The 21465-nt window shown below is 37.7% G+C and overlaps 1 protein-coding gene across 1 annotated transcript; it reads left to right on the top strand.

Moving 5' to 3' along the window:
• The first annotated feature begins 1122 nt into the window (after nt 1-1122).
• Nucleotides 1123-4803, top strand: LOC137820495 (F-box protein At5g39450). The gene is made up of 2 exons (XM_068624617.2): nt 1123-3529; nt 4521-4803. The coding sequence occupies exons 1-2, from the start codon at nt 1659-1661 to the stop codon at nt 4531-4533; spliced, it is 1884 nt and encodes a 627-aa protein (XP_068480718.1). The 5' UTR covers nt 1123-1658; the 3' UTR covers nt 4534-4803.
• Nucleotides 4804-21465: the final 16662 nt, after the last annotated feature.

Genomic DNA, 21465 nt, shown 5'->3' with positions numbered 1-21465 from the left:
TTTCCTCATAACATATAAGGAAAAATAAGAAAATTATATATCTTTATAGAATTAATTAAAAGATTTTTCTTATGGACAAAAAATACTATACTTTATAACTATAACATTGTCCAAAGTACTATTCCCTAGAATGCTACTGCCAAGTACCAAAATATATACTAGCTGTTCTAGAGGGGTGTGAAAGAAAAAAAAAGAAGCAAATAGAAACATTTAGCTTAGGAAATTGAAAAGGGAAATATAAAATATCTTTGGCTTCATTTTCCCATTTTCCCTTTTCTTTTTGGACTTTGTCTTGTTCTGAGAATACAGAAATAAAAGAAAAGAAGGCACTATTATTTTACTTATTGTATTGCTATTTATATTTTGTAGCTTGTGTTTATGTGTTAAAAAATAATCATGTTCAAAGCTTGTGTTTGTGGTGTTTTTCGATTGAGATGATTAGAAACAAAGGAAAAAAAATCATTTTAATTTTAAGTTATGAAATTTTTTATTAACCAGGTAAAATTTCACACGTTAAAATGGATAAAATTAAAAAAAAAATTGAAATGAGTAAGTTAATATGAATTAATATTTAATTTTTTTTTAATAATTTTATTCATTTCAATAATTAATATGTGAAATTATATCTAATTAATAATTTTTTTACTATATTACTCTTTTCATCTTTTTAATCTTTGTGTTTATCTTTCAATAATCAATGTTCAAAACATAATCACGATAAAAAAGATTAAAAATAACGGTCGATCTAACTTATCTTATTTTTAGGTTGAAATAACATAAATTAGGGAAAACTTTATAACTTTGCATTATTGTATTATTTTTTTTATAACTCTTAAGCATATTATGTGTGTTAAAATCAGTATAACAATTTTTAAATGAACAATTTCTGATAAATTTAAATTTATGCATGTAATTTATATTTATTATTTACTTATTTTTTTATAATTATAAAGATTGTTTTTAATTAGTATATTAGTATTAGAAATAGATTATTTGAGTGCTAAAGAATTGTTTTCTTTTAAACATTGGTAGGTGGAACTGCGAGGCATTTTAAATGATTATATAAATGTATAAATTTTCTTTGAACCTAACTAGTTTTAGTTTCTGATGTTCTCTTAAGTTATAATAAATAGTCTTAATTTTCACTTTCATTTTATTTTTTCACTCAATCCCTGTATTTATTCTCCCCTGCCAAACTTTGCGTGTGGTTGGTTTTGAACAAAGAAGAAAGAAAGAAACCGAAAAAAGACAAGACAACGATGCAATCAAGGCTTTCTCTTCTTGGACTCTTCTTCTCTTCAACTCCTCTCTATCTACCTTCATCTTCATTGGAGAATCCAAAACACCAACAACCCTCCTCGCTTTTTCACTCCCCAATTTCCACCCTCTCTTTTTCACTATCTCCATTTCTCTTCAACTGTCTCTGTCACTGTCCCAATAATTGAAGCCAACCCACCAAACCCTTCTCTATCACGGAACACCAAGAATCACAGTACTCCCATCAAGTGCAGGGTTCTTCCACGTGCTTCCTGAGAAAATATCAATTCCCAGGGTTTGTTCTTCGTTCACCCCGACCCTGTAGTTTTTTTTTTCGCTATTTCGATTTTTGGGCATGCGCTGAAGGGTGCAAGTTTTGATTTTTATTTTGTCGGATCCGCATGGAACCCGACCATTCTGATTCGAACTTGCTGTTGTTTCTGCCGGACGATGTTTTCGCCGTCGTTTCTCGGTTCCTGTCGCCGAGAGACGTGTGCAATCTGTGTCTGTGCTGCAAGAGTTTGAACGCTCTCGTGGCCTCTGAGAAACTCTGGCTCACGCAATGTGACGATTTGGGCATAGTGCCCCACAAGGACCTTGTGGAATGGAGAAAGGGTGTGGCTTCTTACAAGGCGCTTTGTCGTTTTCTGGTGGGTGTGAAACCATTGATGGGAATATGGGTTCACCAGAATCCTGAGCTTGGGAACGTGGTTTATGTGATGCCTGGTTTTGTCTCTGTTGTTGGGTGCAGGATAATTCCCCAGGAGCTTGGCCCTTTGGGGATTGAAGAGGGTCCCATACTGTGGGCTTCTGTGTTTGAGGTTGTTAGTGATTTTGATGGTTCCATGATGTTTTTTCTTCATGGGAGGGAGAAGGGGGTGAATTATGTTTATCCAGGTTCGGTCAAGCTTAACAACAAGTCATGTAATGTACTGTTGCTAGAGGTTGAACCTGGGGGGTGTAGCAGTGTCAGTGCTTTGTTGCAGAGTAAGAGCTTTGTGCATCACTCGGGCATGGAGTCTTCATCGTCGAGGAAGGTTTGTAGGTCGATTAGCGATGTCTCTAGTTCTCAAAGGGTGGTTGGAAATGGTGAAGGGATGGTTGGTTTTGGGAAGTTAGCTTTTAGTGATAGGAGAAAGTTGCTTGAGGTTACTGCTAGTCATGTTCGACAAAAGGTTCCGGATAATATGATTGGGCCGTTGTTTCCTAGGTTGAGGGATGATGAGGAGAATTTTCAGAAGGATTTGGTGCTTTTGTGGGAAAGAAGATCACTTCTTAGTCAAATGTATAAGGTTGGTAGTGGTGAGGTTGATGAGTATAAGTTGAGTTCTCAAGAGGCAGTTGATCCAACCCAGTTGGAATTGGGTGATGTTAGGGCGAGATTTGACCGTTCAAGGTCTATCTCTAATCCTCTGCCCGAGGAGGATGCTAACACTCAATGCATCAAGAGGAAAAGCCTTCGGGGATATTTCTGGAATGGCATTAAACAAATGCTTGGAAGATCAAATTCAATAAATGGCAGTCATTCAGTTTCCAAGAAGCTTATGTCAAGCGGTGAGATTAGGCATGCACGGCTTCAAGAATTCCTTAGATCGAGTGACACAGTAAGACTAACCTTAAAAGCATCAACTATGAAGCTATCTTCTTACCGAGCATGGCCGAATATGCACGACAGTAGGTTTGCGCTTTACAAGTTGCCATTGCGAGTTCCTAGAGATGACCAAGAATATGCTGGTTTATGGGGAGGAACTTTTGGTTGGCCTCCTGGAAAGCCTTCTGAAGACAAGCCTGGAAAGGCTTTGTTCTTTCTTCTGCTCTCTTACGAGGAGTTCCAGGGACAACAGCTTCTCATTGCAACCAAAATTTTGGAAGGCACCCACTATGTTTTGCATCCAAATGGTTCAGCAATGTTTACAGCAAATATCAATGAACCTTCGTCCGAACCCTTTCCCAGGGACACTGATGCAGACTTGTTTCCTGTGACTATCAACCATGCTTTTGTGGGAGAGGGTATTGCAAGTGGTTATGGGTTCAGATACCCTGGATCAAAGCCTGGTTCCCTCTTTGTTTTTCAAAATGGCATCCTTGCTTTCATGTGGAAGGAGTCAAAACTTGTTTTAACCTTGCAAAGACTTAACTTGCAAGAACTTTTGAAGAAGGGTGAAAGGGTATATTCTCTGCCTCCGGTTACCAATTTTTCATATCTGACAAAGTCCTACTCGAATGTGTTTGCTGGCCTCCCCAGCTCTTCCAATTTTTTGTCTTCACCAAGGTTAGCCTTAATCCTCACATTTCAGCTTTTTTTTATTTAAACTTTCCCCTCTCAATCTGGCATATCCTATTATTTTTGTGGTTTGCTAAAATTGTTGCAGTTATAGTGTTAGACATATAATTAGATATTAATTTGTTTTATTGATCACTCATGACTACTTTACTTTAATATCAATGTGTCTGATCGTGGAGCCAAGTATTGTGCATATGCATGAAGTTAATAGGTACTATGAAGCATAGGCTGTTTGGACTTGTCATTTGGAGGATTGATATAGGATACCTTTATACTTCCCTGTCTTCTGAGTATCATTCTCAAACTTGATAAATGTAATATACTAATGCATACCACTGATCTGTTCTATTATTATTATATTGATCTTGAAAAATGATTCGTGCTGAAATTTTATTAAATTTATGTTGGCTATTGGGCTTACAAGAAAATCAGAAGTCTATTAGTGGTTCTGTCAAAATATTAAGAAAGAACTGTTATCACCAAACGTCTTTTAATACACTTCCTAAAACAAATGATTTTTTGATGAGCTTTTGCCTTAGTTCACTACAAGCATATATTATCCTGCTTTGGTAGCATGATAACATTGTCGAGAGTTGAAGACGGATTATCAATTTATTAGTTCGCTATTGTGGTTTGTGGATGTGACATTATTTTAAGGTGTGTTGTCGTTGTCTTGATGTTTAATATATATGCAATAATCTTCATAAACTAGGGGAGTTAGTAGAATAGGGATCAACAAGTTACTAAAATTTCTGAAAAGATTAGAAACATATCAGTGGAGCTACAATTTTGGAATCTTAGTATGTATGTCTGCATCAATATGATCAATCTCGAAAGGCACCAATATACAGATCCCGATTCAATGTACTGAAATTCTGTTTTGTTTACTGTTTTGTTATCTGCCTCTATAGTGGTAGAGGATCTGAGGTGTATGCAGTTAAAATCTTTGGGAAACTGATGTTTTCATGTTTATGTACAGGAATGGACAATAGTATTTGAGTGCATTTTGGATGTGGGACCAATGAATATATTCTACATTGCTTGTGGGTGTCACAGTAAATTTTCCTGCTATTATGTTTTCATGTTACTGCTTCTTCTGATTTGACAAGTAATGTATTATGAATTGCTGTTGTTGTGAGTTAGCATCTCATGTTCTACAGGAATACCAGGCTGTTTGTTGTGCTATGTACTCAAGAATGAACTCTCAGTCATCTCTACATTTTATACAATTTCACAAAATGTGCACGCACATAATTTTATCACTTAGCTTTAAAACCAGTTTTTGGATAGTATTGGGTAACTAGTTTGACAAATTCTAATGAAACTTATTATGAGAGCTTATTTATAATTTGACCTAGAAGTTTATTAACATAAGATGAAAGAAAATTTGATAACTTTTTTTCTGAAATTTATTGAAAAAATAACATTAATGTAAAGTTGGGTTGAAGTCTCGGTCAATGGTCATAGTGAGGCAAAGCAACTTTAGTGGCTTCACCAATATAAAGATAAGGTTATCAACATCAGAAAAAAGAGAAAAAGGATAACTTTATGCTATCTTCAAATTTTCCCGTTTATCCTCAAAAGGATAAAAACTGTTGTGATTTGATGAAAAGTGGAAGAAAATGGGTGAAATGTCTCCTTACTTTTCATCACTTTTATCTAGCTACATTTGCCTTTAATTTCGAAGCACGAGTTAGGTGAAAATTCTTATTCTTGTAGTTTCTTTTATTTGTAACATTTCAAGGAGTCAAATTACATCATTAGGGCTGCCTCTTCCTGGACCTCTATAACTTTTCTGCATGTCAGACAAAAATATCATTTTGTCCTTAAAAATATATTTTGGATTATACATAGAAATGTATATTTTTTCTATTTACACCTCATGGATTGTATAATCCTCACGTTTTTTTTCTTTAAAAAAAGTATATTCTAGATTACAACAATAAAAAAATATATTCTAAATTATAGAATTTAGAAGGTATTTCTATAATCCATACATTTCAGATTATAGAATTTTGAAAGGGATTTTCAATATGGAAATAACTTATAGATTTTATAATACAAAGTTTTTTTGGATTTTCCATTTTAAAATAAAAAACATTTATAGAATAAAAAATATTTTTAGTATTTTAAAAATATATTAAGAGGTGATATGGATTGGATTTTGGATAATCCAAATCCAAAAAATAATTCAAATATTTGTATCAGGTTTATAATTCAAATTCATATTTTTTATAAAAACAATTTAGATTGGATTTTAAATTCAAATCTATATTTTTATATAAAAAAGTGAATTGTACTTTAAATCAAAATTTATATTTTTTTAAAAAATTAACATGATATTAATATAATTGTATTGGACAGAGAGCTTAGTGATCGGAGCTTGGTGTATGGTGTGGGCAGGTCAGTTCGGCTGTTGGGCTTATAAAGTGTGCCATGTGCTTGGTCCAGCTATGTTAGTAAACCCGATGAGACATAATTAAAATAATATTTTATATACTAATATAAGGTGATTGGTAAATGTTTTTTCTTAACCTAGAAGCACGTGTAGTGCATGTGGTGGTTAAGTCACATAAGTATATTGTAATCTAAGAGTGTGTTTATGACACTTAGTGGTTAAGTTGCATGCATAATGAAAGATAACGGTGCATCATGAGTAAGGGTGTCCACGTAAACGAAATATTTTCTTGCAGTTAGCACCTGAAGATAAGTGGTGCCCCGTAGCAGGTGGTTTTTCTGTTATTATTTTATGTTCTCATTAGAGATAAGATTTTTTTTTGTTGTAGCACCTTGAGTGAAGGCACCCTTAAACAAAATGTTTTTTTTTTGTTACGAATGCTTTCAAGTGAGATTAGATTCTCATGAGAGAAAGTTGTTACAAAAGATAAACTATAAAAGGGGCTTGAGTCCCCCGGTAAAGCTACATTGTTTTTTACTTTGAAACTGAATACTTCTTAAGTTTTAGTAAGCTCTTACTGACTTGATCGTCAGAGTGTGATCAACAGGTAGGACACCCTCTGTTTCAACGGAGCCACGTTCAAGTGCAACAAGACACAGAATAGATTTAAGAGGAGACAAACCAGAGTTAGAGCTTGTCACCAAAGTCAATTGACGAGAAAGTCAATCGGCAAGAACATTTGGCGCCCACCGTGGGGCCCATAAAACTTGACCTCATCCACAATTGTGTTTGAGTTTTCCAGCGATATGAGGAATACTAAGCAAGGATCGCTGGGATCTGAATGGGGCGACGCCCCCACCCTACAACAGCTCATGGGCATCGTGAGAGCTCTCCAAGAAGTCAACGAGCAGTACAGGTGATGAGCATATATTTATTCACACTCACTAGCCTTATTCATAGATTATTGGACTATAATAATAAATAAATCCATTGTTTTAATTAATATTCTTATAATTGGGTTTATTTGGGCCTTAACTATTATTATTGTTAATTTTGTCTTTTTAGAGTAAATTATCCAGAGGAAGCATCTACCTTTGTGAATGGGCCAAATATGCAAAAGTCCAAGTTGCTTCTTGAACCAAAACAGAAAAAAATATTCTGAGGAGAAGAAAGAGAAAATAAAAGTTACAAGATTCCAAAAACAGAATTGGAAGCAAATCTTCTGCAAAATAAAAAGAATTATGGAAAGTAAAACTGTTTACAAAATCTAAACTGCAATATTTTCCCAAGATCTTTGGAGCAGAAAAGCCTATAAAAGGACACAAGCATTAAGGAGAAAAGGAGAGCTTCATAGGGTTTTCTTAGTTTATTTTCTTCTTAGTAATTCTTTTGTTTTGCCTCCGCATGGAAGGCTAAACCTTTTTTGTTGATTCTTTTGTAATTCCCCATTGAGTTTTGAGGTTTTGTTCCAATAAAAGTTTCGATTTTTAATTCTCTATAGCAGTTGTTTTTATTGTCTAATCTCCTGGAAAACTGGTTTTTGTGAGAGGTTGTACTTGAACGCATGATTGAGAGTCTTCCTTATCTTAAACTTTGGTTTCTTAGTTAGTTCGCATTGTTCTAATTAATTTCTTGGGCGCATGATTCAAGGGAGAGGAGGTAAGCATTCCCATGGAGTATACGCATGGAACAAAGTGGGTATTGATTAAACTAGTAGACGCATGCTTTATTAGTGAGTTTCAGTTGAATCAGATCGGCGCATGTTCAATCTGGTTTAGCTCTGTTGGAGGATTGAGAAAAGATTAATCTTTAGAGAACCTGTGAAGAATTCAATGGTGGAAGAACTTGGGATCAACCGCTTTTTATTTGCTATTTTAATTTCTTTTATATTTTCTGCACAACTATCTCAAACCCCCTTTTCATCTTTATTGTTATTGTTAACTTTTATTGCTTGCAGATAGATTTTAAACCCTGATCAACTGATTTTACTATTGGATTCGTTGGAAGACGACTTGGGGACATTTGTCCACAATTATACTATCATCTCTCTAGTGTTAGACAAGTCTACGCTAGAATCATATTAATTTGACAGCAAAACGACAGCTATCAACAGGCGAGAGCAGAAGTGGATCAAACAAGAGGCCAAAGCCAAGTAGGAAAGACTAATGGCGGAGGCTAAAGCCAAACAGGAAAAGCTTATTGCTGAAGCTCGAGCTGAGCAAGTGCTTAGGCAAGATCAACTGATGGCGAAAATAGATGTTTCACAAGCAAACAATGAGGAATTGCGTAAGACGAACGAGCGCAAGAATCTATAACAACTTGATCAACGCTCTACAAGGGAGCGAGGTTCGAATGCGCCCCCGAGAACGTGTCCCAAGCCATTCTCGCAGGCAATCATGGATGCGCTTGTGCCACCACACTACATCACACCTAAGATCGTTTTTACGGGAGTAAAAGACCCAAAAAATCATCTTACGGCGTTCAATGCCCAGATGATTATTTATGGGGAAACAAATGGTATCCATTACAAGATGCTACGTTCACAGGTACAACTCTGTAGTGGTTTAGTGGGCTTTTTGATGGCCACATCACCTCCTTTAACTAGTTTTCCGAGTTGTTTAGGGAAAAATTCTTCGTCAATCAGACCAAATCCCGATATCATTTGATCTCTTTAGCATGAACCAAAGACTAGGGGAGTCTCTAAAACACTATTTAAACAGGTTTTGGGTGTTTACAGTAAAGCTCCACACCCATGACGAGGCCCTGATGGCCAACACCTTCGAGCAGGGAGTCATGGCAGGACCATTTAGTAACTCATTGATCAGGAATCTGACAGTAACATTTGCTGAAATACGACGCCGGGCTGTCGCCCACATCAACGCAGAGGAGGCAGTGTCTGGGAAGCACAACTGCTCGTATCCAGGACAGACCAAGCCCAAGGAGGGTAGCCGATCTCGACCTTTGAGGGTCAACGAAATCACGACCGAGAAGAAGACGAAATCGAGGCGTGCACCATACCCAACTAGAAAGAACATGCCTAAGGAGAAGATTTGGCGTTTCGACCCAAGTTTCAAATCTCTTACAAGCAATTGCTGAGCGTACATAGGTCGTGGAAAAGTTGAAGTTCCCTCAGAAGTCAGGAATCTGGGCCCGCGAATTCAACAAGGGATTTGGGCATGAGGTCGAGCGATGTATAACTCTAGGTTAGCAATTGGCAGGTTCGGTGAAGGACAAATTCTTGAAGGAATACCTTGATGAAGCAGGAAGAGTCGCAGAGAGAGGTTGCTCCCAGGGACCAAGCGCACGAGGTACCAGTCCATGGAGAGCTGAACACCATCTTGGAAGGATTCTTGAGAGGAGGATGCACTGCCTCCAAGTGTAAGAGATACGTGAGAGAAGTAATGTCAGTGGCGACAAGGAGACCTGACCATCCACCAGAGCCCGCCCTCTGCTTTACGAGCTCTAACTTGGAGGACGTAATCCCCCACGAAGATGACCAATGGTTATATCTATCGTAACCGTTGGAAGAAAGGTACATCAAGTTCTCATCGACCAGGGGAGCTTAACTGATGTAATGTTTTGGTTGACATTCAATAATTTGCAGTTGTCTCCTGACCAGTTAAACTCGTATGACGATTGCTTGTTTGACTTCACGGGAGATCAGGTGGAAGTACGTGGATATGTTGAGCTGAGGAGGACTTTTTCAGATGGCACCTCAGCTCAGACTATTAACGTCAGGTACATTGTAGTTGATGCCACTTCAGCTTACAATTTACTTTTGGGGAGACCCTCTTTGAACAAGTTGAGCGTGGTGTCCTCAACAAGGCACATGAAGATGATGTTGCCTTCCCTTGATGGAGGGGTAATCACCATCAAGTCTGATCACAAGACGGCAAGGAAGTGCTACGAGAGTAGCTTGAAAAGCAAAAGGGAAACATACTCAATCACTGTTCAGGCGGGAGAGTCAGAGGAGACTATACAAGATGAAGTCGATTTGGACCTGCTGGTGAGGTTCAGGAAAAATAAATAGGAGGCAAGAAGTTCAAGCTCGACACATCAATATGTCAAGAGTTGTAGGACAAGATAGCCGAGGTAATATTGAGGCACATGGATGTTTTTGCTTGGTCATCCACGTACATGCCCGGGATAAACTAAGACTTTTTATGCCATAGGCTACTATGGATGAGAAGGTCAGGCCGGTAGTCCAAAGAAGGAGAAAATTCAACGAGGAAAGACGACTGGTCATCAGAGAAGAGATGTAGAAGCTTCTGAATGCTGGCCACATCAAGGAAATCCAATATCCTGAGTGGTTGACAAACATGGTGTTGGTACAAAAGGCTAATGGGAAGTGGAGGATGTGCGTCGACTTCATTAACCTGAACAAGGCCTGTCCCAAGGACTCTTATCCACTACCAAGTATAGATTCTTTGGTGAACAGTGTCTCAGGTTGTCGACTGTTGAGTTTCCTATATGCATTCTCAGGGTACAACCATATCCGTATGCACCCCATGGATGAAAGTAAGACTGTCTTCATGATTGAGCTCTCCAGCTACTGCTATAAGGTCATGCCCTTTGGCCTAAAGAACGTTGGTTCCACTTATCAGAGGTTGATGGCCATAATTCTCACCCCAATGATTGGACGAAATGTGCAGGCATATGTGGACGACATGGTAGTCACATAAGAAGAGAATGATCAACACATTGCTGATTTAGTATAGTTGTTCACCACAATAGCAAAGTACAACTTGAAGCTGAACCAAAAAAAGTGTGTGTTTGGGGTGGAAGCAGGGAAGTTCCTTGGGTTTTTGCTCACTGAATGGGGTATAGAAGCGAACCCTGACAAGTGCATGACGATCATAGGAATGAGGAGCCCGGTTAGCATGAAGGAAGTCCAACAGTTGACTGAACATATGGTTGCCCTGTCTCGATTCTTGTCTGCTAGTGGAGATAAAATGTATCCTTATTTTCAGTGCTTTAAGAAGAATAACCGGTTTGTGTGGACTCACGAGTATGAAGAGGCCTTCACCAGGTTGAAGGAGTTCTTGGCCAACCCACATGTTCTTTGTAAGTCGCTGTCGAGTACTCTCATTCGTCTTTATTTTACGGTCACAGATCGAAAAATCAACTCGGTCATTGTGCAAGAGCAAGATAGGGTCCAGAAGCTGGTCTATTTTATGAGCAAGGTGCTACAAGGGCTAGAAACGCAGTACCAGGTCAAGGAGAAGGCCGCGTTGGCGGTGATATTCATAGCTCGGCAGCTCCGCCACTACTTCCAGATTTTCACTGTAATAGTGATGATTGATCTGCCCATCCTCAAGTTCCTCCAGAAGCCCCACATAGCAGGTCATATGGTTTGTTGGGCAATTGATTTTTCTGAGTTCAATGTGCAGTATGAACCCCGGGGGCCTATCAAGAGCTAGGTGTATGCTGATTTTATGGTAGAGTTGTCATCCGAGGGTCCCCAACCAGATTCTAATGACTTTCAGTGAGTCCTTTTTAGTGGACGAATCCTCCAACCAACAAAGGATTGGAGTTGGGGTCATTCTAGAAGGGCCGAACGGGTTGTTAATCGAGCAAGCCCTGAGATTCGCCTTCAAAGCCAACAACAACCAAGCTGAATACGAAGCCTTGATAGTTGGGATGTTGCTCGCCAAGGAGTTGGGTGTCGAAGTTTGCTAGTGAAGAGTGATCCGCAGTTAGTCTCGTACCTCAGGTGTGTTATGCTTCTAAAGGCGATTTTCTCCACGTTCAAGCTAGAGCATGTCCAAAGAGAATAAAACTCCCTTGTAGACTTGTTGTCCAAGCCGGCGAACTTGGGGAAGGGAGGTTGACAAAGGTCAGTCATTCAGGAGACCTTGAAGTCGCCTAAGACTACTGCAGAAGGGCTAGCTGAGGTCAGTCGCGTGGAGGTTTTGGGTGTAAGCTCAAAGCAAGGGAGGAGGCACCGATCATTGACGCATGAGACCCTGAAAGTGCCCAGGATAACCAACTATGACTTGGTGGGATATGAGTCTCTATGGAGACCTGGATAACTCCGTACCAACGCTACCTAGCTGATGGTTTGCTCCCTGCAAAACCTACAGAGGCAAAGACGATTAAGAGGAATGTGAGGAAGTATATCCTTATAGATAGAAAGTTGTTTCGTCATTGTTATACCCACCCCATCCTCACTTGCGTAAGTGGGGATCAATGTACCCGCATCATGGGGGAGCTCCATGAAGGCATTTGTGGGAGTCATGTCGGAGGAAGAGCCATCTTGTTGAAGGTCGTCCGAGTTGGGTATTATTAATCGACCATGAAGGAGGATTGTGTGAGGCATGCACAACAATGCGAGCAGTGTCAGATGCATGCTGATTGACACCACACACCACCTGAGGAGTTGTGGTCAATCTACAGCCCATGGCCTTTCCATACTTAGGGGATAAAAATCTTGGGTACTTTCCTTTTGGCAATTCGTCACATGAAGTACCTCGTGGTAGCCATTGAGTACTTCACAAAGTGAATTGAGGCCGAGCCAATTGCTCAAATAACTGCTCACAAGGTGCAACATTTTGTGTGGAAGAACATTTTATGTCGTTTTGGGATCCCTAGACACTTGGTTTCCGACAACGAAACCCAGTTTGCAAATGCACGGAGCTCGACATCAAACAAATGTTTGCATCGGTGGAACACCCTCAGACGAATGGCCAGGTCGAGTCTGCCAACAAAGTCTTACTCAGAGGGTTGAAGAGAAGATTGGAGAAGGCCAAGGGAACTTATCAAACAAGATGAAGTTCCTCGAATTTTGTGGGCTTATCACACTACTCATCAGTCAACAACTAAGGAGACACCTTTCAGTTTGGTATATGGGTAACACGCCATGATACTTGTAGAGATCCAAGAAAGCTCTCTCATCTCGGTTCCAAAACTTCGTTATTAAGTTGTCTTAATTTAAATTATTACATTAAATTTATGTTTTATAATTTTCATCTTATATTCAAAATAATGTTAAATTATTTTTAATCTAACTACATAAAAATATTTAAAAAATAATAGAATAAATACTAAGAATAATGTAATAATTATTTTTTATAAAATTGAAATAAATAATAATAAATAGGTATAATTACCTTATTCGTCCCTACATTTAGGGACAATAGTCAATTAGTATAGTGGTTTTTAAAGAAATCAATTTGGTCCCTATGTTTCTTAAAATGTATTCAAAATGGTCATTTCCGTTAAATCCCTTCTTACGGCGTCAAGGACGGCTTATGTGGCAGAAAGAAGGGAATTTGGTTTACTGTGAGGTGTGACGTGTCAACTGAGGTGGATGGTTACATTAGTTTAGTGAAAATTGAAATAGGGGTTAGGGTTTTTTTAATTTTGAATTGGGGGTTACGAATTTATGCCCCGAAGAGTCTATCGATGATCCCTCCAACTCTCTTCTCCTCTCTTTCTCTTTCACCTTCCCGGGAACCACCATACATCGCTTGCGCACCGGATTCTCACTTTCACTCTCTCGTTCCTCAAACATCGATTTGACCATTTGCAGAACCCCATAATCCAACTCAAGGATCCCACGTGCCACCGACACGCACACTAAAGTCTGGATTTCGTGCCTTCGTGCTTCCCCCACTCTCTCGTCACACTCGTTCACTCCACTCAACCAAACATCCACCCCCGACCCGAAGGCACACCCAACCACACCGTCCCCGGCGGCATAGGACCGAGTTTGCGACACCATATAGAACCATTCGATATTGTTAACGTGGTTCCTCGTTTGCTCCTTCGACATTCTGAATTTCGTTCCCTCTCTGCCTTTTGAGCCTATAAAGAAGTCGTCGCCTCAGTATTCTAGTGTGAGACGGGAGTCGCTTTCTTTGGTGGCTTGCCTGAATATGGCATACACCCACCACTCCGGACGGGTCTGCAGAATGAACTGGAGACGCTGCTGAAGTGCGTTTGGGAGCACCAATGAGAATGCTAAATCTATAAATTCTCTGCCCTTCCCTTTCATTTTTTCTAACTCAGTTTCTTCAGAAACCCTAAATTCGCAACCCCTAATTCAAAATAAAAAAAACCCTAACCTCTATTTCAATTTTTACTAAACTAATTTCAATTTTCACTAAACTAATGTAACCATCCACCTCAGTTGACACGTCATACCTCATAGTAAACCAAATTCCCCTTCTCTCTGCCACTTAAGCAGTCCTTAACGCCGTAAGAGAGAATTTAACGGAAAGACCATTCTGAATACATTTTAAGAAACATAGGGACCAAATTGATTTATTTAAAAACAACTATACTAAATTGACTATTGCCCTAAATATAGGGACGAATAAGGTAATTATACCTAATAAATATATTAAAATATAAGGAAAATAATGAAACAATTAAAAAAGTTATTAAATGACTAATGGATTTTACCATACATAACATATTTTATGAATACTACAAGCTCATTTAATTCTTCTTTGGTTATAAAAATCAGTAATAGAATTTGGATTGAAAAATATTTTAAAATTATATTATGATTACAAAAGAAATTTTAATAAAAATGATTAAAAAATGCAACATTAAAGTATGAAGATTTCAGATTGTGGATATATACGTTTTGAAAAATGTTTTGTGATCACCCTTTCCACCGTGACATGTTAAGTTGCTGCCAATGTGGTAAAAAATGATGACGTATCAAGAGCAATTTTGTAACAATAATGTTTTTAGAAGCATGTCGGAGACCACTTCTCAGAACTCTTGTCCACCACTACCGAGAACTCCTTCGTTGACGCTCCTGCCCATATTCTGACTCCGTCGCCTCCTCCACGAGTTTCTCTCTTGTGAGGCCGAGTTGAAAACCGTAGTTGTCATAGGCCACGACCCCTCCCAGATCACCAAGCCCCCGCTCGACACGCTCCTTTCGGAGCTCCTCAACTCTCAGAATGCTGCCATTTGATGATTCGACCGTCGGAAACGCCGGTGTAAGGTCCTTTGCTACGAGGATCGAAGGCGAAACTCTTCAGTCCAACACCACCGTCAATCAGAACAACCTTTCACATCTGAATATGGGTTATATATTACATCAGTTAGATTATTTAACTGGTGTAATATGAGTCATTATGAGTAAAAGGAATAATATTATCGCGATTGTTACTAAGAATCAATGTAATATATTTTTTTTTTATCTTATTTTGAAGCTCAAAGTGCTCATTCACGTACAATCTTATTTTGTTACGTCACTGACATGTGATATTACTATAATAGTATTGTGAATATATCATCACTCATATGTTTTTGAGTACCGATATTTTGACACCTCTGTTGAGGTTGCTCCAAATTACATCTGGCTGATATGGCACTTTTAATATTAAAGAAAGAGTGTGTGGGTCCAGTTGCTGAGTTGGAAAAAAAAAACCAAAATAAACCCCATTTGGAAGGTGCGTTCGAGAAAAGGGTTTCTGAAAGGGAGAAGGAGTGAGTTCGAAAAAGGGTTTTTGAAAGGGAGAGGGAGTGCGTTCGAAAAAAGGATTTGTTCTTCCATTGAGTTGTGCGTTTGAAAGGTAGTGTTGTGGATTGCGAAGGGACTTTATTGCCTTTGCTCTTCATTGCAAAAAAACAGGTTCGAATTTGCGTTTTCGATTGTTAGGGTTTTCGATTGGTGGGGTTTTGGATTGGGCGCGACGTATAGGGTTTTTGATTGGCCGGTAAACAAGCGTGGCGATTATTGAAGGGAGACAGAAGCTTTAAAGACGAGCGTTGTCGTTAGGTATGTATTTTGGTTTGGTTTAGGGTTTGCCTTATTTTGGTTTGGTTGATTTCCGTTATCAAACGATCATTTTGTAATCTTTTCAAGAATGAATGGATGAGTGGATATGCTTATTTGCTATTAATATAAGGTTTTGTTTACCGCTATTCACTTTACTGATAGAAGCAAAGTGTAAAAAAAAATCAAAATGGTTTATGTGGAAAATTCTGAATCATCAAAGTTGTTGTTGTACTTCTTCACTATTTTCACGTTTGGAACTTCTTGTTTTGTTTAATTAGTACGAATTAAATTGTAGGTGTCAAGTACGGGGTCTATTGGCTTTCTTTCACTGTTGAACTTAGTCCAAACTAATTTACCAATATCTCAAGAATCAAATGCATAAGAGTTGTTTAGGTTTATGACCTTAAACCCAACAAATGTTCTATAGATATCAATTTGTTCATATAAGTTAAATTCATTCTTTGGTTGCAGGTTGTAATGAAGGAACCACAAAACTTTTTGCACACAAGGAAGTGTTTTATATGACATAGAAGAGAACCTTTATCATTTTTGGTGCATCACAACTCCTCACTATTTGAACATCGTACATGGGATACATTCCTATATGTATTGATAATATTTGTTGTATTGCAAATTTAAGTTACAATCAATTTCATGTCTTTTTTGTTTGAATAAATGGTTATATAAAAACCATTCTTGCACCACTTGGTTGTACCTTGGGTATTGAACAAAATGATAACCATGATGTCTTCAAAATACAATCATTTTAAATTGGTTGCATTGAATTTCGTTGAATTGAATGACAATTAGGTTGGTCATAAAATTATTGTAATCCCCTCCCCTGCATGCATGCAGTTGCAGTGAGAAAAAGCGACATGAAAGTCATAACCATGCAGAAAGTTATTCACGGGTCCCCACTTATTAACACATGGGTCCCCACTTACAGTATTAGGATTTCTATGACCACCACATCATGGTAAAATCCACCCAATTAACATTCATACACTGCAACTATGTCTCACTTACACACAACATTCACTTCCATTTACAGGAATCCAAAAAAATATTTGAAAACAATGATCATGCACAAAGTTGTTCTTGGGTCCCCACTTCCAATATAAGGGTTTCTATGACCACCACATCATGGTAAAACCCACCCAATTAACATTAATACAGTCCAACTATGTGTCACTTACACACAACATTCACTTCCATTTACAGGAATCTAAAAATATTTGAAAACAATGATCATGCAGAAAGTTGTTCTTGGGTCCCCACTTATTAACACATGGGTCTCCACTTACAGTATAAGGGTTTCTATGACCACATCATGGTAAAACCCACTCAATTAACATTCATACACTGCAACTATGTCTCACTTACACACAACATCTACTTCCATTTACAAGAATCCAAAAAAATATTTGAAAACAATGACCATGCAGAAAGTTGTTCTTGGGTCCCCACTTATTAACACATGGGTTCCCACTTACAGTATAAGGGTTCCAATGACCACCACATCATGCTAAAACCCACCCAATTAACATTCATACCATCCAACTATGTCTAAACTACACACAACAATCACTTCCAGTTCTTCGAATCCAAAAAGAAAATTTAAGACAATGACCATGCAGAAAGTAATTCATGGGTCCCCACTTACAGTATAAGGGTTTCTATGACCACCACATCACGGTAAAACCCACCCGATTAACATTCATACACTGCAACTATGTCTCAATTACACACAGAATGCACTTCCATTTACAAGAATCCAAAAAAATATTTGAAAACAATGACCAAACAGAAAGTAATTCATGGGTCCCCACTTATTAACACATGGGTCCCCACTTACAGTATAAGGGTTTCTATGACAATCACATCACGGTAAAACCCACCCAATTAACATTTATAACTGCAACTATGTCTCAATTACACACAACATTCACTTTCATTTACAGGAATCCAAAAAAATATTTGAAAACAATGACCATGCAGAAAGTTGTTATTGGGTCCCCACTTATTAACACATGGGTCCCCACTTACAGTACAAGGGTTCCAATGACCACCACATCACGGTAAAACCCACCCAATTAACATTCATACACTGCAACTATGTCTCACTTACACACAACATTCACTTCCATTTACAGGAATCCAAAAAAATATTTGAAAACAATGACCATGCACAAAGTTATTCTTGGGTCCCCACTTTTTAACACAAGGGTCCCTCTTACACTATAAGGGTTCCAATTAATTTATTAACAAAGACCTTCACATTCATGTGCTCCAATGCAACTTTCTGCCAAAAATATGATATAAAAAAAATTCTTAAACTAAATAACTTAAATGAAATTGAGAATGCTTCCATTCATGAAATAAAAGTATCTACATTGTTCACATCAACTCATAATAACTAACACTTTTTTTGTTACAATTGAAAGTGTAAAATTACATTCAAAATAAGTCCAATAAAAATCAAGGGCAATCTACTTCCAAATCTGTCAATACGGCTTTTCGTTGAAAGTTAGACTCATGCAGCACCCACGAAAATAACATCTCTTGACGAAAGCGTAGGAGCTCCTTCTAAATAATATATCATGGAATCAGTTTGCAATCACCAAACTATAAATAAAATGTGTTAAGTAATCAAAATAATTCTTACCGTGGTGTAATTGGGAAAGGTATTCCCTTCCAAGTGTTGTGAACCATCCCACAACTCCATATATTTCACAACTAAAATACCACAGTCATAACTGCATACAACCAAAATAAATTTAACCCTAAAGAAGAATTCAAAATATTAACTCCAAACCAAATTAGAGAAAATATCAAATCAAAATAAATATGAATATTACTGTCAATACTAACCTATTCGGTTGTAGGGGAACATTTTCTTTTACCAATGAAATTTGAGCACCACTCTTTCCAAAAAATTCGTCAAGAATTTCAAAAAGGTGTTGAAGACGATCAACCTACAACATGCAATTTAACAACAATGATAAAGAAATCCAAACCAAATATGATAAACAATGACCACCACATCATGTTAAAACCCACCCAATTAACATTCATACCATCCAACTATGTCTAAACTACACACAACAATCACTTCCAGTTCTTGGAATCCAAAAACAAAATTTAAAACAATGACCAAGCAGAAAGTAATTCATGGGTCCCTACTTATTAACACATAGGTCCCCACTTACACTATAAGCGTTCCAATGACCACCACATCATGCTAAAACCCACCCAATTAACATTCATACCATACAACTATGTTTAAACTACACACAACAATCACTTCCAGTTCTTGGAATCCAAAAACAAAATTTAAGACAATGACCATGCAGAAAGTAATTAATGGGTCCCCATTTATTAACACATGGGTCCCCACTTACACTATAAGAGTTCCAATGACCACCACATCATGCTAAAATCCACCCAATTAACATTCATACCATCCAACTATGTCTAAACTACACACAACAATCACTTCCAGTTCTTGGAATCCAAAAAGAAAATTTAAGACAATGACCATGCAGAAAGTAATGCATGGGTCCCCACTTACACTATAAGGGTTCCATTGACCACCACATCATGCTAAAACCCACCCAATTAACATTCATACTATCCAACTATGTCTAAACTACACAAAACAATCAGTTCCATTTCCAGGAATCCAAAAACAAAATTTAAGACAATGACCATGCAGAAAGTAATTAATGGGTTTCCATTTATTAACACATGGGTCCCCACTTACACTATAAGGGTTTCATTGACCACCACATCATGCTAAAACCCATCCAATTAACATTCATACCATCCAACTATGTCTAAACTACACACAACAATCACTTCAAGTTCTTGGAATCCAAAAACAAAATTTAAGACAGTGACCAAGCAGAAAGTAATTCATGGGTCCCCACTTACACTATAAGGGTTCCAATGACCACCACATCATGTTAAAACCCACTCAATTAACATTCATACCATCCAACTATGTCTAAACTACACACAACAATCACTTCCAGTTCTTGGAATCCAAAAAGAAAATTTAAGACAATGACCATGCAGAAAGTAATGCATGGGTCCCCACTTATTAACACATGGGTCCCCACTTACACTATAAGGGTTCCATTGACCACCACATCATGCTAAAACCCACCCAATTAACATTCATACTATCCAACTATGTCTAAACTACACAAAACAATCAGTTCCATTTCCAGGAATCCAAAAACAAAATTTAAGACAATGACCATGCAGAAAGTAATTAATGGGTTTCCATTTATTAACACATGGGTCCCCACTTACACTATAAGGGTTCCATTGACCACCACATCATGCTAAAACCCACCCAATTAACATTCATACCATCCAATTATGTCTAAACTACACACAACAATCACTTCCAGTTCTTGGAATCCAAAAACAAAATTTAAGACAATGACCAAACAAAAAGTAATTCATGGGTCCCCACTTATTAACACATGGGTCCCCACTTACAGTATAAGGCTTCCAATAACCACCACATCATGTTAAAACCCACCCAATTAGCATTAATACAGTCCAACTATACACTTACACACAACATTCAGTTCCACTTACAGGAATGCAAAAACAAAATTGAAGACAATGAACATGCAGAAAATTACTCATGAGTCTCCACTTATTAACACATGGGTCCCCACTTACACTATAAGGGTTCCAATGACCACCACATCATGCTAAAACCCAACCAATTAACATTTATACCATTCAACTTTGTCTCAACTACACACAATATTTAGTTCTAGTTCCAGGAATAAAAAAAAATTAATTGAAGCCAATGAGCAAGCACAAAGTTACTCATGGGTCCCCACTAATTAACACATGGGTCCCCACTTTCACTACCAGGGTTCCAATGAACACCACATCATGCTAAAACACACCCAAATAAGATTCATACCATCCAACTATTGTCAACTACACACAACATTCAGTTCCAAATACAAGAATCTGAAAAATAAAATGAAGACAATCAGCATGCAAAAAGTTATTAATGGTTCCCCACTTATTAACACATGGGTCCCCACTTACACTATAAGGGTACCAATGAGATAGAAATTTAATATACTGACTTCGTTTCTGGGTGTGTGCGACAATTCCTCTTGCCAGCTGAAACATAAAATATTTGCAGTATTCTAGACAACAAATACATATTCTAGGGTAAAAAACTAAATATAATATGTACACCAAATGATGATACCTATTTGATGTTAACAAAATGTCCAAAAAAGAATAACCTTAGAGGAGGCTTTGGAATTACAAGTACTTTTATGAACACATGATTCTCCAACTTACCAAATGTGTTAGGACTTGTAAGATTTTCATGAAATTTCATGTGAAGGATTAGGAGACCAAAAACCTTTAACTGCCCTTCAGGACTTAGGCCATGAACCCACGTTAATTTCTAAGATACATTTGTTGCTTCTCAGTATATCAATTTCGAACGTCAGCCAACGAAATAGAACATCAATCCAAAATCCTTCACAGTCACACACCCTATACAGATTCAGTTCCCAGGATTACCTATCATCTTGTCTATGAAAAAAAAAAATTACCTACACATTGAATTTTTAACTTTAAATTTCTGGATAAACAGATGATGCTTTTTTTAACAGGTTCTTGTTATGCATGCACAATCTCAAATACATCCACTATAGCAGTCAAATTTGGTCAATCACTACACCAAAATAAACACACTTACTTTCTCCTCCTTCCTCGTAGCGTTTCGCAAAC

This window comes from Phaseolus vulgaris, chromosome 9 (assembly GCF_051622355.1).
Source record: "Phaseolus vulgaris cultivar YP4 chromosome 9, ASM5162235v1, whole genome shotgun sequence".
NCBI classification, from domain to species: domain Eukaryota; kingdom Viridiplantae; phylum Streptophyta; class Magnoliopsida; order Fabales; family Fabaceae; genus Phaseolus; species Phaseolus vulgaris.
The sequence above is the reverse complement of the archived record's forward strand: the minus strand, read 5'-3'. Positions and strand labels throughout refer to the sequence as shown.

What these genes read in the sequence shown, in the direction of transcription:
- LOC137820495 (XM_068624617.2), top strand. Translation starts at nt 1,659, where the DNA reads ATGGAACCCGACCATTCTGATTCGAACTTGCTGTTGTTTCTGCCGGAC.